General features: G+C 37.4%; 1 protein-coding gene across 2 annotated transcripts in view; it reads left to right on the top strand.

Annotated features, from left to right (window-relative positions):
- The window catches only part of STIL (SCL/TAL1 interrupting locus), a 54,088-nt gene that overhangs the window by 28,356 nt on the left and 2,488 nt on the right, over window positions 1-23,244 (top strand). The window contains exons 11-16 of one of the 2 annotated variants that reach the window (XM_010834427.1): window positions 620-734; window positions 1,801-2,766; window positions 5,841-6,006; window positions 9,380-9,611; window positions 13,814-14,024; window positions 15,123-15,373. In XM_010834427.1, coding sequence (XP_010832729.1) covers window positions 620-734; window positions 1,801-2,766; window positions 5,841-6,006; window positions 9,380-9,611; window positions 13,814-14,024; window positions 15,123-15,373 — 1,941 coding nt within the window. Of the gene's footprint in view, window positions 1-619; window positions 735-1,800; window positions 2,767-5,840; window positions 6,007-9,379; window positions 9,612-13,810; window positions 14,025-15,122; window positions 15,374-23,244 lie in introns of both variants that reach the window. The other variant, XM_010834426.1, reaches the window with a different exon arrangement.

Below are 23,244 nucleotides of genomic sequence, written 5' to 3'. Positions count from 1 at the left end.
AGTTTCAGCTTTAGCATCATTCCTTCCAAAGAAATCCCAGGGCTGATCTCCTTCAGAATGGAGTGGTTGGATCTCCTTGCAGTCCAAGGGACTCTCAAGAGTCTTCTCCAACACCACAGTTCAAAAGCATCAATTCTTCAGCGCTCAGCCTTCTTCACAGTCCAACTCTCACATCCATACATGACCACTGGAAAAACCATAGCCTTGACTAGACGGACCTTTGTTGGCAAAGTAATGTCTCTGCTTTTGAATATGCTATCTAGGTTGGTCATAACTTTCCTTCCAAGGAGTAAGTGTCTTTTAATTTCATGGCTGCAGTCACCATCTGCAGTGATTTTGGAGCCTAGAAAAATAAAGTCTGACACTGTTTCCACTGTTTCCCCATCTATTTCCCATGAAGTGATGGGACCGGATGCCTTATTCAGCTTCAAAATGAAAGAAGAGTGCTCACTTCAGCAGCACATATACTAAAATTGGAATGATACAGAGAAGATTAGCATGGCCTCTGCACAATTGTGACATGCAAATTCATGAAGTGTTCCAGATTTTTTTTAAAAATAGAAAGAACAAATGAATACTGATTACTGAAGACTTACTTTTTCTCCCATCTGTTCTTTAGCTCTTCCCAGAAGTTACCTCCAGGGAAAATGCCAACAAATGATCATGACTCTGGTGTTGAAGATGAAGATGTTTCTCCAAGACCAATTCCTAGTCCTCATCCAGTGAGCCAGAAGGTATCACTGGTCTTAGAACTCACCTTTGTAATTAGAAACCTAAAAGTCTCTTCATGTTAAAGCACTCAATAATATATAAAGATAAATATCATATATTCCTCACAGGTACATTTAATTATTATATGTAATAATATTAGTATGTACACATATTGTAATAAGTAAGTATAGTATTTCCAGAGAAAACCAAGAAAAAGAGGTTAAGTTAGCTCCCTAGGATTATATAACTAGGAAGTAGTAAAGCTGGAATTCAGGAAGTTTAGGATTTGGTAGACTAGTAGTTTAAGAGGTTTAGTTTCAGAATCTGGTGCTTTTAACCCATGTAGAATCAACATTCTATACTATCACCAGCACTTGACATTGTTCTTATCACCATATTTTGAGAAAACATTCTACTTGCTTTTGGAGATTGCTAGCAACCCATCATTATTTTTTTTATTGAGGCAAACTAGTGGGTTATTTTAGAATTGTTCTGTTTTAATTGGACTAATTACTTATTACAAGAAAAAGGAATGGGAAAGTTTTCTTAAATTAATATTATAACCAAATTCACCACAGCGAGTACTTTACTTACTCTATTTGGCTCTCCTCCAGCTCTTTTACTAGATATCAATAAAAAGAATAGCAGTGAATAATTTCACTTAGTATGATATTTTTAAATACTTACTGGAAGACCCTTTCTTATTAAGATGAAAAAACACTATTCTTTGCTAGATGTATTGAAGCATCTGGCCTGATGATTTTTTGTTTTTGCAGAGAGGGTAAAAAAAGTCTGTTTCCCATGTCGAGTTCTGTAACCTAAGCAACGTCAATCGGTGTTCCAGTGAAAAGAGTTTCATTGGTAAACAAGTCTGTGAGGGCAAGGACCTTATTTATTTTGTTCACAGTTGTGTTCCTGGTACTAGCACATAGAAGATGCCCAGCAAATATTTGTCAATTGTCTAAATAATCAATACTTTTTAATTAATAACTGGATACAATTTGGAAAATACTAGCTTAAAGGAAAATGAAGCATATATCATTCTCCTGAAAGGCACTTTTTCTTCTTTCATTTCTTTCCCACTTATAGGTTTCTAAGATCCAGCCATCAGTTCCTGAACTTTCACTTGTGTTGGATGAAAACTCCGTAGAACCAACCCCTGTGCCTAACCCATTGGAAATGGTGAATAATGAAAATCCTCCTTTGTTGATTAACCATGCTGAGCACCTTGAGCAGTCACAACCCCAGCTTTGTGATGAGAAACACAGACCAGAAGCAGAAGCTGGAGAGCCTTCCTTCAGAGGGCTACCAAATCCATTAAACCAAGACACTGCTCCTTTGAGACACTGCAAAGTAAGACAGCTGTCTACCTGTAAGAAAGGGAACTCTCATATCAGGAACAGTAGTAAGCCCTCTTTTAATGGACTGTCTTCAGATACATCTGAAAAGCTTCAAACAGTTTCTGCTGCAAATGTACACAAAGAAGAGTATCCTGTAAGATCCTCCACGTTTAATTCCAAGCAGTCTTCTCTTGCCCCACAGTCCCACCCACACAATTTTGTTTTTTCACTCCATAATTCAGGAAGACCGATGGAATTTCAAATACCTACTCCCCCGCCACCCTCTTACTATTCCACAAATGTTTGCAGTTGTTGCCAGCATCATGGCCATATTCAGTATAGTCCAATAAATTCTTGGCAGGGAATGAATACAGTAGGATCTGTTCAAGACCTCAAGTCTGAAACCCTTCACAAACATTCATTATTTCATCCAAGTGGATGTCCAGCTCAGTACCATAATGCATTCTTTTCTTCAAGTAGTCCTGTAGCCTTGAGACCTCAGGGAAACATGAGGGGTTGTTCTTCCCACAGCAATGTAGAACCATCACCTGTGGCAAGACTGCCTCCACACGTGGACTTCTGTAACCCATGGCCTTGTGCAGTATGTATGCACACACCCAAGACTGGGTCAGATGATGGGATGATGGGACTGTCTCCAGATGCGTATAGGTTCATCACAGAGCAAGACAGACAGCTGCGACTACTGCAAGCACAGGTTTGCTAGCTTTCTTCTGTTAAATTCTTGAATTTTTAAAAAGTAACTGGCAACTCTTCAGTAACTATAGTTTATGAAGTGGAATTGCAGAATGTCAGAATTAGAAGAGACCCTGGAAACTGGATTCTAGTCCCTGATGTTTTACACATTAGGAAAATGAGGATTTGAATAAGGAAATGGCAACCTACTCCATTACTCTTGCCTGGGAAACCCCATGGATGGAAGGAGCCTGTCAGGCTACAGTCCATGGAGTTGCAAAAGAGTCAGACACGACTTAGCGACTGAACAACAACAATCAGGGTTTTATTTGTTGCTTTATTTTATTTTGTTATACCAGATAAAATATTTTTTTCTTTTTATCCTTAGATGACTGACTCCGTATATTTACTGAATAATGTATCTTTTTGTTAATGATTTAAACATGTATTTTTTATTTTATAATGAAAGTATCATGTGTTTGTATCTATTTCTATACTGCACTCTCCATTGATCTGCCTATCTATTCCAGCACTACTACCATTTAGTTTAATCTCTATAACTTATAAATGTCTTATCAAGTATTTCATATGCAATTTCTCTAAACCTCACTTTTCTCAGCTGTAAATTGGGAATGCTGCTGTTGCTGCTAAGTCACGTCAGTCGTGTCTGACTCTGTGTGATCCCATAGACGGCAGCCCACCAGGCTCTGCCGTCCCTGGGATTCTCCAGGCAAGAACACTGGAGTGGGTTGCCATTTCCTTCTCCAATGCATGAAAGTGAAAAGGGAAAGTGAAGTCACTCAGTCGTGTCCAACTCTTCTCGACCCCATGGATTGTAGCCTACCAGACTCCTCCATCCATGGGATTTTCCAGGCAAGAGTACTGGAGTGGGGTGCCATTGCCTTCTCTGAAATTGGGAATAATGATCGGTGTTATTAATATATGTAGCTTTGATAGTTAAATGAATTTATATGTGTATATATACACACACACATCTGTCTATCTATCTAAAGTGCATAGTGTAGGATGAAGCTTTAGTAAACAGTCAGCAAATTACAATTATCTTATTTGTCTCTTAGTCCTTACAACTACCTTAGTTTTAGGTAATATTGAATCTCACAGTGGCTAAATAGCTTTTCCAAAAGGTAACAGAGTAGGAGTTAAGTTATGTCCTCATGACACTAAAGTCCATGCTCTGAACCACTATAAGTACATATTCCTTTTTGTATTATTAATGCAGGTTGTATTTCTACTGATGTCAATAATTTATTGATAATACTTATTTTCCTATATTAATAAAGTTAATCTGGTAAAATTAATGAGATGAGTTGAATTCAGCAATGTAACTTATGGGCTTCCCTAGTGGCTCAGACGGTAAAACATCTGCCTGCAATGCAGGAGAACGAGGTTCGATCCCTGGGTTGGGAAGATCCTCTGGAGAAGGAAATTAATCTGCTACAATTAATGAGATGAGTTGAATACAAAGTGTAACTTATAGGGAAACAAGATTACAGTGTTTAAAAAAGGAGGCTTTTCCACTCCTAGGTGTATATGCAAGAGAAATGAAAAAATATGATCACACAAAAGCTTTTACACACGTGTTTGTAGCAACATTGTTTACAATAGCCAAGGGTGAGAACAATCCAGAGTCCATCAACTGATGAATAGATGAACACAAATGTGACATTATATATACAATGGAATATTTCAATCATCAAAAGGAGTGAAGTACTTATAGGTACTGATAGGTACAGATGAACTTTGAAAATGTTATGCTAAATGAAAAAAGCAAGATATAAGGCCACGTGTTGTTTGGTTTCATTTCTATCAAATGTCCAGAATAGGCACATCTGTAGAGATACAGTGGCTTCTCAGGTGGCACTAGTGGTAAAGAACCTGCCTTGTCAAAGCAGGAGACATAAGAGATGTGAGTTCGATCCCTTGGTTGGGAAGATCCCCTGGAGGAGAGCATGGAAAACTCCAGAATTCTCTGGAGAATCCCTTGGACAGAGGAGACTGGTAGGCTACAGTCCATAGGGTTGTAAAGAGTTGGACATGACTGAGGTGACTTAGCACACACACACACACATACGTATAGAGATAGAAAGTAGATTAGTGGTTGCCAGAGGCTAAATTGTGGAGCCATGGAGAGTGACAGCTAGTTGGTCCAAAGATTTTGCAAAGGTTAATGAAAATTTTGTAGAGTTAGATGGTGGTGATGGATGCAGACTTTGAGAATATACTAAAAACTATGGAATTGTATACAGGAATAAGTTGGTTTTTTTTTTTTTTTCTTTTAAATTGGAGGCTAATTGCTTTACAATGTTGTGTTGGTTTCTGCCATACAACATCATGAATCGGTCATAGCTATATATTCCTTTCCTCTTGAGCATCCCTCCCACCCCCTATAAAGGGATAAGTTTTATGGTAGGAAGGGAAGCTTTTAGTGCTTGAACTTCAGCTTTGCTACTTGTTAATTATGTGACCTGGGCAAGTAACTTTATATTGCCTCAGGTTTTTTCTCTGTAAACTGTGCTTACTAGTAGTACATATTCACGGGGTTGTTGTAAAAATCATACATAAAAGCTCTTATTGTAATGTCTTGTAAACAGGAAACACTCAGTGTTAGAGATTGTTATTAATATTTCCAGTTTCAGCATGACCAAACATGGACAATTCTGGGTGACCTTTATAAAATGAATCTTGTGTAAAAAAAATTGTTCACATTTGGTATGTAGAATTAGAGAATCTCCTCTATCTTACTTTTGATTGATAAGTGAAATAGAAATAAAATGTCAGAGTGTTAACATTAAGGCTTTTCTACATGAGTGTCAATTTATGAATGTTGATCTAAGCACCTGTGTTTTTACTTTGAATAGGTAGCCCATTTAAATGCTTCTTAATAACTAATGACAATGATTTTCAGCATTGAATAAGTTTTATGATATAATCTAGTTGAAATGTGAGAAAATGCAGTTAAAAGTCAGTTATTTATAACTGGGGCACTCTGTAATTCATTTTTAAACTCTTCTGTCAGTTTGGTTGTTTACTTCACTGTCATAAACATACATAAAAAAGTGTTTTTAATTGATACAGATTCAGCGTTTGTTAGAAGCACAGTCTCTGCAGCCCTGTTCCCCTAAGACAACCACTGTTGAAGACACAACGCAAGCTGCAAGACAAATGGAGTTGGTTTCCATGGAAGCACAGTCTTCCCCTGCTTTGCACATGAGAAAAAGTGTAAGCATTGCTGTGAGCACAGGTAATTTCATTTTTCTTAATTTGTACATAGTACACATAGAATTTAAACCAAGGTGATGAGTATGTAACTTAACTCTTTGTGTGATTTTACTCTTTATGAAATAAAACTCTACCTGTAAACAGATTGGAAACCACATAACGTAATGTATTGTTTGTTTTTGCTGCTTTTCCAAGCTGGACCCAGTTCTAATGAGAGAAGTCATCTGTGGTTTAGGGGATCAGGGAAGATTTCATCCATGCAGTGTTACTGATTCTGGGCCTTGAAAGGAATGTAGGATCTTGGTGGAATTGAGAGATGGCAGAACAGATTAAGTAGAGAAAATACAGGCTCAGAGAAACAACACAGAGTTCTGAGTTGTCTAGTACTCTACCCATTACTTTGTCACAGAGAGCCATTACTGCATCTTTCACAAAGCTGTGTCTGTTTCATCTTGTAAGCAAAATAGAAGGCCTTTTTAAAAAAATCAATAATATAAATGACATCTATGTGTTTACATATTTCCTCACAATCAGACTATGAGATCTTTAAGAACATTTCGTGTGTGTAGTATCTAACAAGATGTTTAGAATATAGTGTGGTGGTTATAAGACTGAAGAGGAAGAGTCATGTACAGTGTTGATAAAATTTGAAAACTAATTGGATATGGCAGTTGGAAGAGGGAAGATTCAAGTTACTTTAGTTAAATGCCGTGTTATTATCCTGGATTGGATCCTGAAACAGAAAAAGGATATTAGTGGAAAAATTGGTGAAATCCAAACAAAGTCTGGAGTTTTAGTTAATAGTAATGTACCAACACTGTTTTCTTGATTTTGAAAAATGTACCATGATAATGTAAGATGTTAACAACAGGGAGAACTAGGTGAGGAATACACAGTAACTCTCTGTTTTATCTTCTCTGTGAATCTAGAATTATTCCAAAATTAAACATTTATTAAAGGTGAAAATAAAAATTACTTCATGATTTTGAGCTTGGATGACAGAGGGAGGCAAGTTAGAGAAGCAGAGGAGAGGAGATGAGTTCAGTCTAAATATCTGTTCAGATTGAGCTACTTTTGGAAATGTAGATAGTAATACTCAAATGTTAGGAGAGTGGAGTGGATTGATGACATAAGAGTTGTGAAAGTAACAGATGAAGGTTTGAACCTGGAGAATACAAATTTGAGAGAGAGCATTAACAAGGAAGACAGATTGCTGTATTCTTTATCTGTACCCAGATGTTATCTAAACTTCATGAAGAGGGCAGCAATGAGGGAGGGTAGTGGGAACCTCATGTACGTTTATTAAATTCAGGTGTTACTCAATATTAAGAATTTTTTAGCAGCAAGTAACATAAGCAACTTTGAACTAAGCAAGGAGGGGGAATTTACTGGAAGGATATGGGGATGTTTCATGAAAACCAAGGCCAAGAATTGGGCTGGACTTCAGAGAAAAACTAGACGTAGAAACTAGAAAATCACTGGAGTATCCAGTTATTACACATGGCTGTTTTATCAACTCTATCTGGAGTCTTCACTGCTTTACATTTTAAAATACAGCTCACCCAGAGCCTTAGAGTTTCTGTTACACAGTTCTACCCATGTACACAAACACATTATGATCCTTCAGTCTCAACTTCAAAATGCAGAGAACCTGAATGGTCTAGTTTGGATTAGATTTTAATCCCTGGTTCAGGGATAAGGGGATTGAGAAGCATGTAATAGGGGCATATCTGTTGGAGTCCCGTCTTTGTTAATTGCAAGGATGACAATTTCCTGCATACGTGTGTTGTAGAGGGTGGTGGTAAAGGAGTATTAGGAGATAAACAAACCAAAAAGTGCAGTTTCCTTCTATGTCCTCTTGTGAAGTGCTGTACTTACTATATTCCAGTTGTTCATCATCTGTATCTGTCACTGGACTGTAAACTTTTATTGACTGTTGTATCTCATTACCTAACCTGATGCCTAAATCAAACTGATATCCTGAAATTATTTGAAACAAGTTTTCAAGCATGATGTATATTTCAAATATTTTGAAACCTCATAGAGTCATATTTAGAGCTTTGACTTATATGCAGAAAAATGAATTATTAGTCATTTGAATTAAGAGGCTCTCTATGATAATACTTAATTCCTAAGGGTGTACACTGGTGGGTATTCAGGAAGAGTGGCAGCACTCACATAACTTTTCTAAATTGTCCTTTTATTTTTGGGTGGGCTGTGCTGTGTGGCTTGCAGGATCTTGGATCCCTGACCAGGGGTTTTTTTAAATGCTTAATGAATACAAAAATAAATCATCCTTTTATTAATTTATGTTTATAAAATCACCCGAATTGATGCTCAAAGTGGAAACAATTTTGACTTGAATTTAGTCTTTGGTTTTAACTTTACTTCTTTAAATCATGTATGTATTGCAATATTTCTCAAAATGTAGAATGCATATTGCTCAGATTCAAAAGATGATTTGGTGTAGTATACAGATTACTATTTTATACTGTGTAGATTTATTTGTTCCTATAAGTATTAGAAAAAAATATAACTAGCACATAAAATGGAGAAGGCAATGGCACCCCACTCCAGTACTCTTGCCTGGAAAGTCCCATTGATGGAGGAGCCTGGAAGGCTGCAGTCCATGGGGTTGCTGAAGGTCAGACACGACTGAGCGACTTCACTTTCACTTTTCACTTTCATGCATTAGAGAGGGGAATGGCAACCCACTCCAGTGTTCTTGCCTGGAGAATCCCAGGGACGGGGGAGCCTGGTGGGCTGCCGTCTATGGGGTCACACAGAGTTGGACACGACCTAAGTGACTTAGCAGCAGTAGCAGCACATAAAAATCTATGATTTCACAGAAATGATGCAGCTCAGTAAAACAGTGAGTTGATTTAAAGAAAATCAGTAAGCAAATAATAATACATGCAAATAATTGTGCAAATGATCTATAAAATTTAGGAAATACTTGGTTTTTACTTGCCTTATATTACATATATCTGATATAACCCTGATATAGTCTCATACATATTGTGTTTAAGAATCAAAATCAAAGAGCCCAGGGATTTGCATTTTATATATTTTCTCCTGTTTTTCAGAACAGCAGTTTTCAAAACACACATATACTCCAAATCATATTCAGAACCTTGACAGGTAAAACCCGTCCTGAGAGCCACACCTCTTGGAGAGTCAGGGCCTGAGAAGTCCTCTTTCCCTTTGTACTCAGTTTCCTCTCTTTACTTGTCATTTATTTCTTCATGGTATTTCTGAGAAAATATAATCTGAAAACAGTTCTAGGTAATTGTGTTAAAATAATATAGCTAATGTTACTTACAAAAGTTTGTCAGAGAATTATTTTCTATAATTGAGTGTCTGTTTCTGCATCTTTTAAATCATCTGTTCTCCAGGTGCCAGCTTGTTTTGGAATGCGGCAGGTGACCATCAAGAGCCTGAATCTCAGCTGAGGCAAGATGACACCAAGATTTCCAGTGAGGACATGAATTTTTCTGTCGATATTAATAATGAAGTTACAAGTACGCCAGGTAGTGCATCTTCGCTAAAAGCTGTTGATATTCCCAGTTTTGAAGAGAGTAACGTTGCTGTGGAAGAAGAATTTAATCAGCAACTTTGTATATCCAAGTAAGATCTCTTCAATTCAGTATTCATCTTCTTTTTTTCTTTTTAAATTCTAATATTCCTCTGGTATTCTAACTCAGAAACAAGTTTGTTTTGTAAAAGTATTTCATGGTGTCTTTCCTAATGCGATTCCTATGTAACAGACAGTTCTTTGGCTGCACCACTCGTCATACGGGATCTTAGTTTCCCCGACCAGGGATCTAACCTATGCCCCCTGCAGTGGAACCATGGAGTCCTAACCACTAGACTTCTAACCACTGAAATGCCAGGGAATTCCCTGTAAAAGACAATTCTGAGCCTTCTGTGACCATTCCCAGATGTCAGTCATTGGATGTATGAAACAGTCTGACTGAATCAGAACAGTTGAAGATCAGAAATATGTATGTCAGGCCTCACCGGAGAGTCTGACACTAGGTCCCAGATGGAGCCAGGGTCCCGAATTTTTTAAATTTTTATAAAGATACATACTGCAATTATATGTGTATAATAACAGAGTCTTTATTTCTGAGAGATGTAACCTGTTATTCAAGATATACTCGGTAAGCTAATGGGGATGAAATGGTAAAGGGTAGAGCTGAAGTAAGATAGGCTCTGAGTAGATAATTTTTAAAACTGATTGTACATAGTGGTTTGTTAAACTCTCTTGTGTTTGAAATTTTTCATTCTGAAATTTTCTATTAAAAAAATAAGGATTCTGAAGTAATTCAGATCATTTGCAAATTTGTAAACAAATTCAGCAAATATTCTTTGAGCTTCTGGTATATGCTGCCAAAAAACTAAGCCCTAGAAATTGAGCAGTAGGTCAGACAAAGCTCCTAACTTCATGGAATTTCCATGAGTTCTGGAGACAATAACTGCATCAGCAGGAAACATAATTTCATATAAAGACCACTGCCTGAAGAAAATAAACCAGGGTGACCAAGTGGAGTGTAACTAGGAGAGTGGCATGGGAGTGAAGTGGGTATATTAAGTAAGATGGTGAAAGAAGCCTTCAGATTACGTAGGGCTTTGGAGGATGTAGAAGTTCTGAATATATTCTGCATTCATTAACATCAGGGAGGATTTTTAAATGACATAGTGGTATGATCATTTTTGTTTCTTAGAGGCCATTCCAGCTGTTTTGTGGCAAGTGAACTGAGGGGGTTAAGATTAGAAGTAAGGAGACTGGTTAGTAGACTGAAGACCAAGTGAGATGACGGTGCCTGGGAATTAGAAGTGGTGGCAGGGATCAGGTATAGGATAAATTTTGAATGTAAAGGAGTAAGGTGGGTTAAAATACCACAGTGTAATATCACATGAAATAGTTTTAAAAGAGGTGAATTCAGTGGTAGGGGTGGCATGGGCAGGCAGTTGATTACTTTTTAAAATTTTAAGCCTTTTGGTAATATTTGATATTTTAAATTATCTGATTACAATAATGATTAGAACAAGAAACACACCCATCTAGAAAACCAGAAATATTTATCTGCTTTGCTCAGTAGAGAGTATGTTTTAACCTTAAAATTCAATTAAGTATTCATAATATGTACCACAGTATATTAAAAAGATCTGTATACCTGTCTCAACCCCCACTAGACTGAATTCCTTCCGGTTGTGGTTCATACTCATTTCTGTACCTTTAGGACTTGAACAAGTGTCTAGTTCCCCACATCAGCTACTTCACAGATGTTTGGTGATAGGAAGAGCAGTTTGGGGTAAGCCCCCAAGATAAGTTCACATTTCACTTGGAATAGTTACAGAAAATGAGAACAAAGAGACATGAACCGTGGTTATCCTTGTTTGTTCTCCCTGTGGTTATCCACATTTATTCTATCTGTATTTCCTTTTGTAAATTGTAGACTACTTTCAAGGATTAGTTTTTCCCTCTGAAAGTAGAACTTTAAAAATCTCTGATCCATTGTGGTTCTTAACTTCAGAAACAGATCTGAGTTAACTGATAGAATGCAATTAATTGCTTTTTCAGGGTGATTAACCAACTCTGTGGATTCCAACATATAACTATAACAAAGATCTGATCTTTGTTCTGCATAGATTATGATTCGGATTAAATAGTATCTCCAGTGTTGTGTACGGTGGTTTCAGTGCTTTTCTAGGATTCTTCCCAAACATCTGGTCTGATTCCTGCTGTGGTTCGTGCTGCTGAGTATTCATACATGGCACCTGGCCACCTGAGTCCCCTGTCCCCTTTGGATGTGTTGCTGGGTTAGTCTAATGTTAAAGCAGTTTGTGAAAGGTAGATTTGACTTGCAGCATATATGGTAATCGGTTGCTTTTTCCCAGGGAAGAACCATGTGTGATATCCATAGATTTTCTTTTGACACAATACTTTTTCCCTTTTTTTACGAAGTCAGGCTTTGGACATGCCTGCTAATACTTGCCATATTAGAATCATCTTTAAACAATTTTTAAAATTTGAAATTGTTAATGTTTTAGTTCTTTTCTTCTGGAATTTTTAGCTTTTATTTTTGTTTGGTAGGTTAGACACCAAAACAGGTATTTTTAAATTCTTGAAAAGGCAATATAGCAGAGTGATTAAGAGCATGGAGCCAAACTGCCTGGATTCAAATCACAACTGTGTGACCATGGGCAGGTCTCATAATTTCTGAATGCTTCTGTTTTCTATATATGGAGACAGTGAAAGTACCTATCTCAGGATTATTGTAAAGATTAGATGAGTTAATATATGTAAAACACATAGAATAGTACCAGATTAGTACCTTAAAAATTAATTGTCATCATTTAGCTAAAGGTAGAATAAGTCTAACTCAGTGACTGACGTGAACTCTCTTTAAAAAATAAAGAGCTTTGCAGATGTTTGCATGATAAAAATCCTGCTCGGTACAAGTACTTTCCCCAGAAGCCATACAATCTCTGAAGCCTGGCTTTCTGCTTCTACATTTGAGTTTTGATGTCTTCATTAAAGTGCAATCAGTTAACATGATTGAAGATAAAGGTTCAATGTGCTGTTTAGGAAGTAAGGGGATAGCAGCAGGAGATGAAGAAAACTAGCAATTACAGACCCCCACTAGGTTTATCTGGTACCGTGCTAGGCACTTTGTATCTCCTTTAGTCCTGTCTCATGTTTTTCAACCCAGGGTGGTAGATGCTGTTTTTCCCATGTTATGAATGAGGAAGCTGAAGCCAAGAGAGATTAAGATATTTGCCCAAGATATAATGAACACACAGATACCTTTATTATAAATGAGAGTATATCTTCCCTGGTGGTGCAGAGGATAAAGAGTCTGCCTACAACGTGGGAGACCCAAGTTCAATCCTTGAGTCGGGAAGATCCCCTGGAGAAGGAAATGGCAACCCACTCCAATATTCTTGTCTGGAGGATCCCCATGGACAGAGGAGCTTGGTGGACTACAGTCCATGGGGTCGCAAAGAGTCGGACATGACTGAGCGACTTCACGTTTTTATATGTTTATAGGCTTCCCTGGTGGCGCAGAGGTTAAAGCGTCTGCAATGTGGGAGACCTGGGTTTGATCCCTGGGTCGGGAAGATCCCCTGGAGAAGGAAATGGCAACCCACTCCAGTATTCTTGCCTGGAGAATCCCATGGACAGAGGAGCTTGGTGGGCTACAGTCCATGGGTCACAAAGAGTCAGGCACGACTAAGCGACTTCACTTTCACTTTCACTTTAAGAGATAAAAGAAAGTGCTAATGGAGGTTGAAAGAAGCAAGAGGACATATCCAGTTAACGTTTTAGAACATCGTAGAGGAAGTAAACTTTTAAAATGTCCCTTGAACAGTGGATAGGATTTTGATAAGAGTATGTCTATTTAAAAGCATTAGAACAGTAACTCTTGGCTCCAGGGCATTTGAAAATACAATAAATTGGGGCACTCCACCAGTTGAGAATCTGTGTGGGGAGAAGTCCAAACAGTTGTGTTTTTAAAAACTTTACAAGTAATATTGATGGTGTAATTAAGATTGAGAACTATTGCATAGTAGACAAAATTTATGGGCAGAAGAACTCAGAGTATTGTTCGTAATCCAATTTGTTCAGAAGATAAACCAGGGAGCACTGATCAAAAGGGACTGGCTGAAAAGCCAGGTTGACTATCAAATTTCAGAGAGCTTTGACTGGCATAATAAGGAATTGTTTTTGTTTTAATAAACCATTTACGATTTGTTTGTTTTGTTGTTGTAAAACAAAATAACAGAATTAACTAACAGTTACTTTATGTCCTTTCAAGCAGCTCTTCTCCACTTGAGAGAAAAGAACCTGATGTACCCGTATTCTTTCCGAATCCCCTGCAAGCGGAGTGTGGAAGCATGTGCTTCCAGAGTGGACCAACAGAGGGTGCCACTAATAGCTCTGGAACATCAGGGGAACCCCAAACCGAGCAAGTAATGCAACCCTTGCCTCATCAACCATCAGATAACCAGCAACTATTCCAGGACGTGTTGGTAAGAAAATGTAAAGCATTCTGTCTTTTGTGAGATGGTGATTTAGTCTAAGGTACACTAGTTAAGCCTTTCCCATCTTTAAACTGATGGGGACCTTGCTAGGAAAAGATTTTCCCCTAATTCAAGTTCGAAGTTAGTACCAGAAAAAATAAGCAAGAGTTTGCAGGAGGTTTGAAAATTGGAAAGTAATAGAATATTTATGATAATTTTTGCTGATTTCAGCTCATATAAGCAGATTTTTATGGAATACTTAGCTTAGTCTAAGAAAATGAACTGAGTAAAGTGGGTAATATAAAGATGAACATGACAGTCTCTGCCTTTGAAAACTTAAGGGAGATAACACATGCATACCAGTAACAAACGACTAAAGTGAATAGTACTGTAAGCAAAAGCAGCACACAGTAAAAAGGAGTTGATGTGTGGCAGAAACCCGCACAATATTGTAAAATGTAGACTGGGACTTGGAGGTCAAATGACTGTGGCTGTCACTTACAATCAAATTGTAGATGTTAGAACACTTGATTTCTCCATTTATAATTGAAGACTAATTAAACATACTTAGGCCCCTAAGCATTCATCAGTTAACTCAGATTTGTTGTTTGCCTGCTAGGTCCTACACTGGTGCTGGCAGCCATGTGCTCAAGGGAATGAAATATGCTTTAATGTCAGGAAGGCAGAATTACAGGTCATTCTCATTCAGAGTGAGAAAAGAGGAGTCAAATTCTGAAAGTAACATAAAGGTTACACTTATAACTCTAAAACATTATCCTTTTTCAAATGAAAGCATGATTTTAAACTTTTGTTTATAAAGATTTCACAATAAATCCTTGAAAATACTTGAAATATTACTCAAATGGTTTTAAATCTGTTGGCTTTAAAATGAACAAGTTCTGAACAAACATTCTAAGTTTTCTCTAGGATCTTCATTCATTAGAATGGACTTCTTTTATAAAAATTCCATAAAACTTGGGAAATGTACTTGATACTTTGTAGAATTTAGCATGATAATTTTTTACTCTGGCGTTACTTAACAGTATTATTTCTATTTTTGTTTCCTAATAGTGATTTTCAAATACGTCCTTTTTCTTCTTTCATCAGAGTCAAGGGAACCACCTACTGAATAACTCCCCCAAAGTAACTGAGGAGCCATCTACCAAAGCAGTAATTATCAGTGATGAGTGCACCAAAAACCAGAATGTTTACCATACTAAGAAAAAAAAACATGATCCAGGATCAGTGGACAAAGAATGTGTTCTTAATGCAACTCTTAAGCAACTTAGAAGCTTTGGAGTAAAAATTGATTCTCCAACTAAAGTGAAGAAAAATGCACATAAAGTGGATCATGCAAGGTAAGTTTAAAATTTGTTTTAAAAGATTTAAAAAAAAAATGTAAATGCATTGCAGCTTCCTCTTGAGAAAAGGTATAAGCTTGCCATTCAATTCAACTGGCTTATGATTTATTCAGGGTCTATATTAATATGTATGTAGTGAATAAGAAGAAATCATATCTATCCTATAGAGGTTCCATTTTAGTAGTAGAGTAGGTTATATACTTAAGTAATTTGAGAGACATAGGGATAGCTCCTGAGTAAAGATGCCAACAAAATGCTCTAGGAGTCTTAGAGAAAGAGAAATGAGCTGTTAGTTACTTTTGGTGTCTAGAAAAGTTTTCCTGGAGTGACGGGGTCTGTGTCAACTACTGGACGTACAGTTAATGCAGTTGTCATCTAGAAGGCAAAACCCTTCCTTTTTGTAGGACTGTGTTTTGAAGACTATAGTTATGTGAACCTTACTTATTTCTCACCAGTTCCAACTGGCCATGTTCTTCTGTTCAGATTTCTCTTCATCAAAGATCAGCTCAATATACACTTGCTTTTAAAGAACATAAAATCTGGAAATTCTGTAATTAAGCCTGCTGCTGCTGCTGCTAAGTCGCTTCAGTTGTGTCCAACTTTGTGCGACCCCATAGATACTCCAGGCGAGAACACTGGAATGGGTTGCCATTTCCTTCTCCAATGCATGAAAGTGAAAAGTGAAAGTGAAGTCGCTCAGTTGTGTCCGACTCTTTGTGACCCCATGGACTGCAGCCTACCAGGCTCCTCCATCCATGGGATTTTCCAGGCAAGAGTACCGGAGTGGGGTGCCATTGCCTTCTCCAGTAATTAGGGCTAGTGCTGTGCTTAGTCACTCAGTCATGTCCAATTCTTTGCGACCCCATGGACTGTAGCCCACCAGGCTCCCCTGTCCATGGGGATTCTCCAGACAAGAATACTGGAGTGGGTTGCCACACCCTCCTCCAGGGGATCTTCCCAACCCAAGGATTGATCCCAGGTTTCCTGGATTGCAGGAGGATTCTTTACCATCTGAGCCACCAGGGAACCCAAAATAAGGCTAGTATGTTTTCTATTAATTATTTTTGGTGTTTTTTAATACAGTCTCAGCAGCAGCAGCAGCAGCATGATTTTAAAAAATCAAATAAAATGCATGAATATCAAATAAAATGCAAAAAAACCCACTTCCCAAACTCCTCAGTCTGACTCCTTCTAAGTTATTTCTCTTAACTATTTCTTTGGTATTCTTCTAGAAATGCTCTAGGCATGTTCAAGTATGTATCTGTGTGATGTGTTGCAATTTATGGTTTTTTTTTTGCATAACATAGATACTTTCTGGGTATATGCAATTCTTCCTCAGGCATTTAAACGACTACAATATTCTGTTGTGCCCATGTACTATGATACAGTGAACCCCAGTTCTCTACTAATGGGTTTTTAGGCCGAATCTCTTATTCCTTATCTCAAACAGTGCTAAGTGAACATCATTCTATAGGCACTTGTACAAGTGTTTTTGTAGGGTGAATTCCTATAAGTGGTGGGATCAAAGGAGGTATGCATCTGAAAGTCTGGCAGATGTTGCCATTGCCCCCCAAAATAGCTGTACTAGTTTATATTCCTGCCACCAGTGAAGTGAGGCTAGCATTTTTGAAGGTCTTATTTCAGTACTCTTAGGATAGAGGCTTTATGACATCTATTAGAATGCTTAAATCAACCTGCTATCTTTGTGGAACCCTTAACATTTGGTATGGCTGCTTGTGAGGAATAGTTTTTAAGTAATGTATTTCTTCATAGTGGCCACCCTATTTTAATGTCTTAAGTGTCAAACATTGAAATTAATAAATTTTCAGTATACAATAAACTTGATACAGTTTTTACATGCCTAGAATGAAATGGAAAGTAAAGCCATTTGCTCTATCAGTATGGGGTGGTCAGATTGTTTTAATCAATTCTTCTGCCCTTTACTTAAATGAAAATTCATATTATAAATTTATACTATAAAAATGATACAAACTCAGGGTTGGAATTTTAGAAAATGAAGAAAATGTCATTTGAACTAATAACACCCAAAGGAAATTAGGAAACATAGTTGAAGGTTTACTGTACATATAATTTTGTTTATTTTTCTTTACTTACCATTATAAAATAGACATTTTCATTTAGTATTGTGGGCTATCCCCATTTTTGAAATTCATTTATCTATATGATTTGAAAAATCCATATACACCCATAGATAGGATTTTAGTTTCATGTAAGATGATTTTCTCAAGGAAATGAAAGCTAAGGTGAAAAAAAATTGTTTTCAAAAGCAATATGTTAAATTATTTCCATAGAGGGGTAAGCTGGCTAAATGTTAGAATAACATAGTTATATCTTCACATGAAAACTTTTTTTCCAAAACTTTATTATATAAATTGGGTAAAATATTATAGAGCTTAGGGAATAGAGTTTGATATTTGTTTTGTTTCCATTACCAAAGTAATGTAAGTTTATTTTGGACACCTTAGAAAATTTAGAAAAGTAGACCAAAACAAATAAACAAACCATATTCAGAGAAAGTCCTTGGCAGTCCAGTGGTTAGGACTCTGCTTTCACTGCTGAGGGCCTGGGTTCCTTCCCTGATGGCGGAACTAAGATCCCACAAGCCTCGAGGCTAAAAAAAAAACAAACAAAAAAACATATTCATACCAACCAACGTAATTTATTATTAAAGAATTTGTTCTTGTATTTCTTTTTATTTTTCTAAAATTATTTTAACAGCAGTCATTTATTGAGTGCACATAAAGTGTGAGGAACTGTGCTAAAGGTTTATGCAGCATTATTTCAGTTGATCCTTGCAATAATCTATATGATAGATACTCTTATTATACATGTTTTATGAATGAAGAGGGCCTTCCCTGGTGGCTCAGATGGTAAAGAATCTGCCTGCAATATGGGAGACCCGAATTGGATTCCTCGGTCGGGAGAAGGCAATGGCAACTCACTCCAGTATTCTTGGCTGGAGAATTCCATGGACAGAGGAGCCTGGTGGGCTACAGCCCATGGGGTCGCAAAGAGTCGGACACGACTGACCAACTAACACACATACACACAGACATCAATGAAAAAATTAAGCACCAATTTATTCAAGGCCCAACACCTGTAATTTTAAACCTCCTCTTCTAACTCCAAAGTCCATAGTTTTGTTTTTGTTTTTTTACTGTTTTGCTCTATGCTACTGCTTGTTTAAGTCTTTGGTAGGATCTTACAGTATGTACATTTTACTGCTTTGTGTTTTGACCATACTGTATATACTGCCCCCCCCAAAAAAATTGGTCTTATATTGGAAAATAAGCATGTTTTCAAAGTTGTTATAATGTTTTCTAAGCATCATCTTTAATGGGGATTTAATAAACCAGTAAGTGGAACATAGTATTTGTTTACTTCACCCTTTCCCTCTTGTCAGAACTGAGTCAAAGTGTTTTCAGTGTCTTACTGTATTAAATATTGCTATGATAAACATCTTTTTGTAAAGATTGCATTTTTTAGGTTTAGTATTATTTTTTCAGAATAGAATCTCAGAAATGGAAAGATTAAGCCAAATAGTAGGAAAATTTTAAGGCTGTCGCTATACTGCATTCTGAAAGAGTAAGATTTACAGTCCTATCAGCTATATATGTATTAGTAGTTCAGCAATCGGAGAAGGCAATGGCACCCCACTCCAGTACTCTTGCCTGGAAAATCCCATGGATGGAGGAGCCTGGTGGGCTGCCGTCTGTGGGGTCACACAGAGTCGGACATGACTGAAGCGACTTAGCAGCAGCAGCAGTTCAGCAGTACTTTCACTCATTTTACTTTAGTAAATATATTTTATATTTTACTCATTTTACTTCAGTAAATATATATATATATGTATATATATATGTGTGTATATATATATATATATATAGCTTGTACTGTGAGCCAGCTATAAGAAATATCATAGTATATAAGATAACCTAGGAAAACTGTCTTTCCCCTCATAGACCTTAAAGTTCAGTAGAGAAGATGCATAGGTAAATAGTCAATTATAACATACTCTGATAGGAGAGGTACCTAGCATATTTTCATACTGTTTTATAATTATCCTATATTAAAATTGATGATTTTTAAAGATTTGTGCTAATTTAGACCAATAATTGTTAAATTATCTTTAATTTATATTTTATTGATTATAAGTGGGTTCTATATATTATTGTGATTAAAAATAAACTGCACTGAAACTGTCTCTAACACATACGTCATATATTTTTATTGTCGATAGTCTTGGGCTGAGAGGAGACTCCAGGTGTAAGACTGTCTAAAACCCGCCTAATTAATTCCTGTTTCACAGTCTGTCTTGAGCTTAGTTTTTTAGTGTAATCTCCTACCACATTCCAGTTTACCCACCTTTAGCATCTGCAAAATTCCTTGCTATTACTTTCACCTGGGATGTTCTTTTTCATCTTACTGCTTGCCACAGTCCTCCTTATCCTTTAAAGTGGAACTCAAAAAAAAATAAAAACTAAAGTGGAACTCAGATGTCACCTTCTTTGTCAATGTATCCAGGACCTCTCACCAGATTATTGATGGTTTGTATCTCAGAATACCTAGTTTCTAATAGATTATACAGCCTGTTCTTGTGATCGCCTTTCCAGCGAGATGGTGAGGTTTTTATCTATCTGTGAATCCTCATGGCCTCTGTCACACTTGGTGGGCCTTCGTGGATTGCCAAAGGAATGAAATCCCACCTACTGGGGTCATCACTGAAGTTTACAATGAATCCTTTACTCTTAATACCTCGGTAATACTTACTGTCAGCATTTACGGCCTTGTGTTATCTTTTCTTTTTTTTTTTCTTGTGTTATCTTTTAACACATATTGGTGTACTATAGCTGATGTGCGAAAAGTTCAAAAGGCAGTTGTTCAATAGATTTTTCCTATGAAATCGTGTATAAATTGTAGTTTAGTATTCCAGGAAAGTAATCTTAGAATCCTTGTATGCCCATTGTTTTTCTGATTCCATAAACCAGCTAGCCTTTGTCATTGTACCTATGTGAAAACTTACTTCACGTTCCAGTTCTGGACCCCAGGAGCATTACCCTCCAGCCACAAGAGTAGCTGAGACAGGGGAAGCAAGATTTCCTTTCAGCTTTCCAGATCCAGAACACTGCAGATTAAGAAGGTCCAAAAGCAGGAAAACAAAAGAGGGTCCCAGACCTACCTAGAAATTGTAGGGAAGATGGAGGACCAGCAGCAGCCTCTATGGGCATATTCCCAACCGGAGTGACGTTTTGAATTCAAAATAGATCTTAAGCAGTCTCTGTAGTTACTTCTTTGCTCTCTACTTGGAAACCATATGTGTTCTCTAGTGGAATACCCTACACAGGGTAAGTAGGAGATAACTAATCGGGATTCAGATAGGACAATAAGTCAGGGTTGGTTTTCATCCTTAAGTAAGTTGGAATAATTCCCTTAATTGTTGGCATGTGACTCTCATACTCAAACATAAATGGACTTTATCCTTTTGTAACTGCACATCTATTGAGATTCTTAATATAGTATATCTGTGATCAGGGCTTTTAGGACTTATCAGTGGAGTGTCTTACTTTTGCTTTTCGTCTTAATTACCCTAGCATTTCTATGCGTTGGTTCCACGTATTACTGATTTGTTTTCAAAGTCAAGGTGTTTCCCCCAGCCCCCAAATTGAAACTAGCTGGCTGTGTTAGTGAAGCTTGAAGAAACTTGTAAACTGATATCAATTGTTTTCATGGATTTATATAGATCTTTTAACCATTCTATAAAAGAAGATCTGTTATTACTCAGCCATAAAAAAGCAATGAAGAAACTTCCCTGGCGGTCCAATGGTTAAGAATGTGCCTTGCAATGCAGGGGGCACAGGTTCGATCCCTGATTGCGGAACTAAGATCCCACATTCCACGTGAGGCAACTAAGCTCTTATGCCGCAACTACTGAGCCCTCATGCTGCAAATAAAGTCTGTGCGTCACCCCAAAAGGTCCTGCGTGACACAGTGAAGACCCCACAGGCTGCAACTAAAACCTGACAGCCAAATAAATGTTTTTTTAAAAAAAGAGTGAAATACCGCCATTTGTAGCAGCATGGATGGACCAAGGGATTATCATATTAAGGAAGGTCAGACAGAGGAAGACGGGCATCATATGGTATCATTTATATGTGGGATCTAAAAAAATAGGAGAAAGGAACTTATTTGTGTAACAGACTCACAGACATAGGAAATAAACTTATGATTACCAAAGGGGATGGGGGAAGGAGATTGGAATTTAGGAGTTTGGCATTGATGTATACACATTACTATATATAAAGCAGATAAACAACAAGGATCTACTGTACAGCACAGGGAACTATATTCAGTATCTTGTGATAACCTATAATAGAAAAGAATCTGAAAAAGAATATAAATATATAAAAACTGAATCACTTTGCTGTACACCTGAAACTAGCACAACATTGTAAATTAACTATACTTGAGTTTGAAAATGATTTTTTAAAAAAGATTTCATTCAAATTAGATCTACTATTTCTCAGTATTTAACTTTTTTTTTTTTTGGCCGTGCCATGCAGCATGCGAGACTAGTTCCCCAACCACGGATCAAACCATTCCCCCCACGGTGAAAGTGTGGAGGCTCAACTGCTGGACCACCAGAGAAATCTCTCAATAATTAACATTTTGAATTAGAAATTTGTTTTAATTTGATGTGTTTATTTTTGGCGGCACTGGGCCTTCCCTGCTGCTCAGGCTTTCCTTCAGCTGTGTCAGGCGGGGGCTGCTCTCTAGTGTGGTGTGCGGGCTTATTGCAGTGGCTTCCTTTGTTGTGGAGCACAGACTGTAGGCGCACAGGCTTCAGCAGCTGTGACACGTGGGCTCAGTACCGCGGCTCCCAGGCTCAGTAGTTACGGCACACAGACTTAGTTACTCCACGGCATGTGGGGTCTTCCTGGACCAGGGACTGAATCTGTGTCTCCTGCAGACTTGGCAGGCAGGTTCTTTACCACTGAGCCAGCAGGGAAGCCTGAATTAGAACTTTTTATTTGCCTTTTCATGTATTTACATTAATGATATCTATAGATATTATACTTAGATATTTTTAATATGTACAAATCTGATTTAATATTGCAAATAGCTTATAATTTAAAGGAAATGGGCAAAGAAAGTAGAAAAAAGACTTTATATTCATATTAATGCTATGAATGTATCATAAAAGAACATGTCTAGATAGATTGGTAGTACCTCTTCCATCTTAGTAAGACAGTCTCCAGACTTCCCTAGCTGTCCAGTGGTTAAGACTCCATGCTTCCAATGTGGGAAATGCAGGTTCAATCCCTGGGTCAGGAAGATTCCCCTGGAGAAGGAAATGGCGATCCGCTCCATTGTGCTTGCCTGGGAAATCCCATGCATGGACAGAGGAGCCTGGTGGGGCACAGTCCTTGGGGTCACAGAGTCAGACGTGACTGAGGAACGAAACAACAACAAAAGGAGAGATGCAGGCAGTCTCTGACTTATGTAAAATAGCCGAACTGCTTCGTTGGGTGCTATGGAAAGTCATAGCGTATTCACTGACTAGGGTATAATAATAGTATAGTATATTATAACATATAATAGTGCACAGAAGACTCAAGGGAATAGAAAAACTCTGATAGCAAAATACAAGTTGCTGAATACAGTACAGTGAACCAGTGGTCATAGAGGCCAAGAGAATAAGGCAGACCTGGTCTCAGCTTGCCAGTTACTAACTGTTCAACTTAGGGAAATTTGTTAAAGTCTCTATTGCTTAGTTTTCTCAACTGTAAAATAAAGATGATAATAATAATACCTATTTACTCATTCAGTAAATATTGATTGAATGCTCA

This window comes from Bison bison, unplaced genomic scaffold (genome assembly GCF_000754665.1).
Source record: "Bison bison bison isolate TAMUID 2011002044 unplaced genomic scaffold, Bison_UMD1.0 scf7180017864033, whole genome shotgun sequence".
NCBI lineage: Eukaryota > Metazoa > Chordata > Mammalia > Artiodactyla > Bovidae > Bison > Bison bison.
This window is presented reverse-complemented; position numbering and strand designations above follow the sequence as displayed.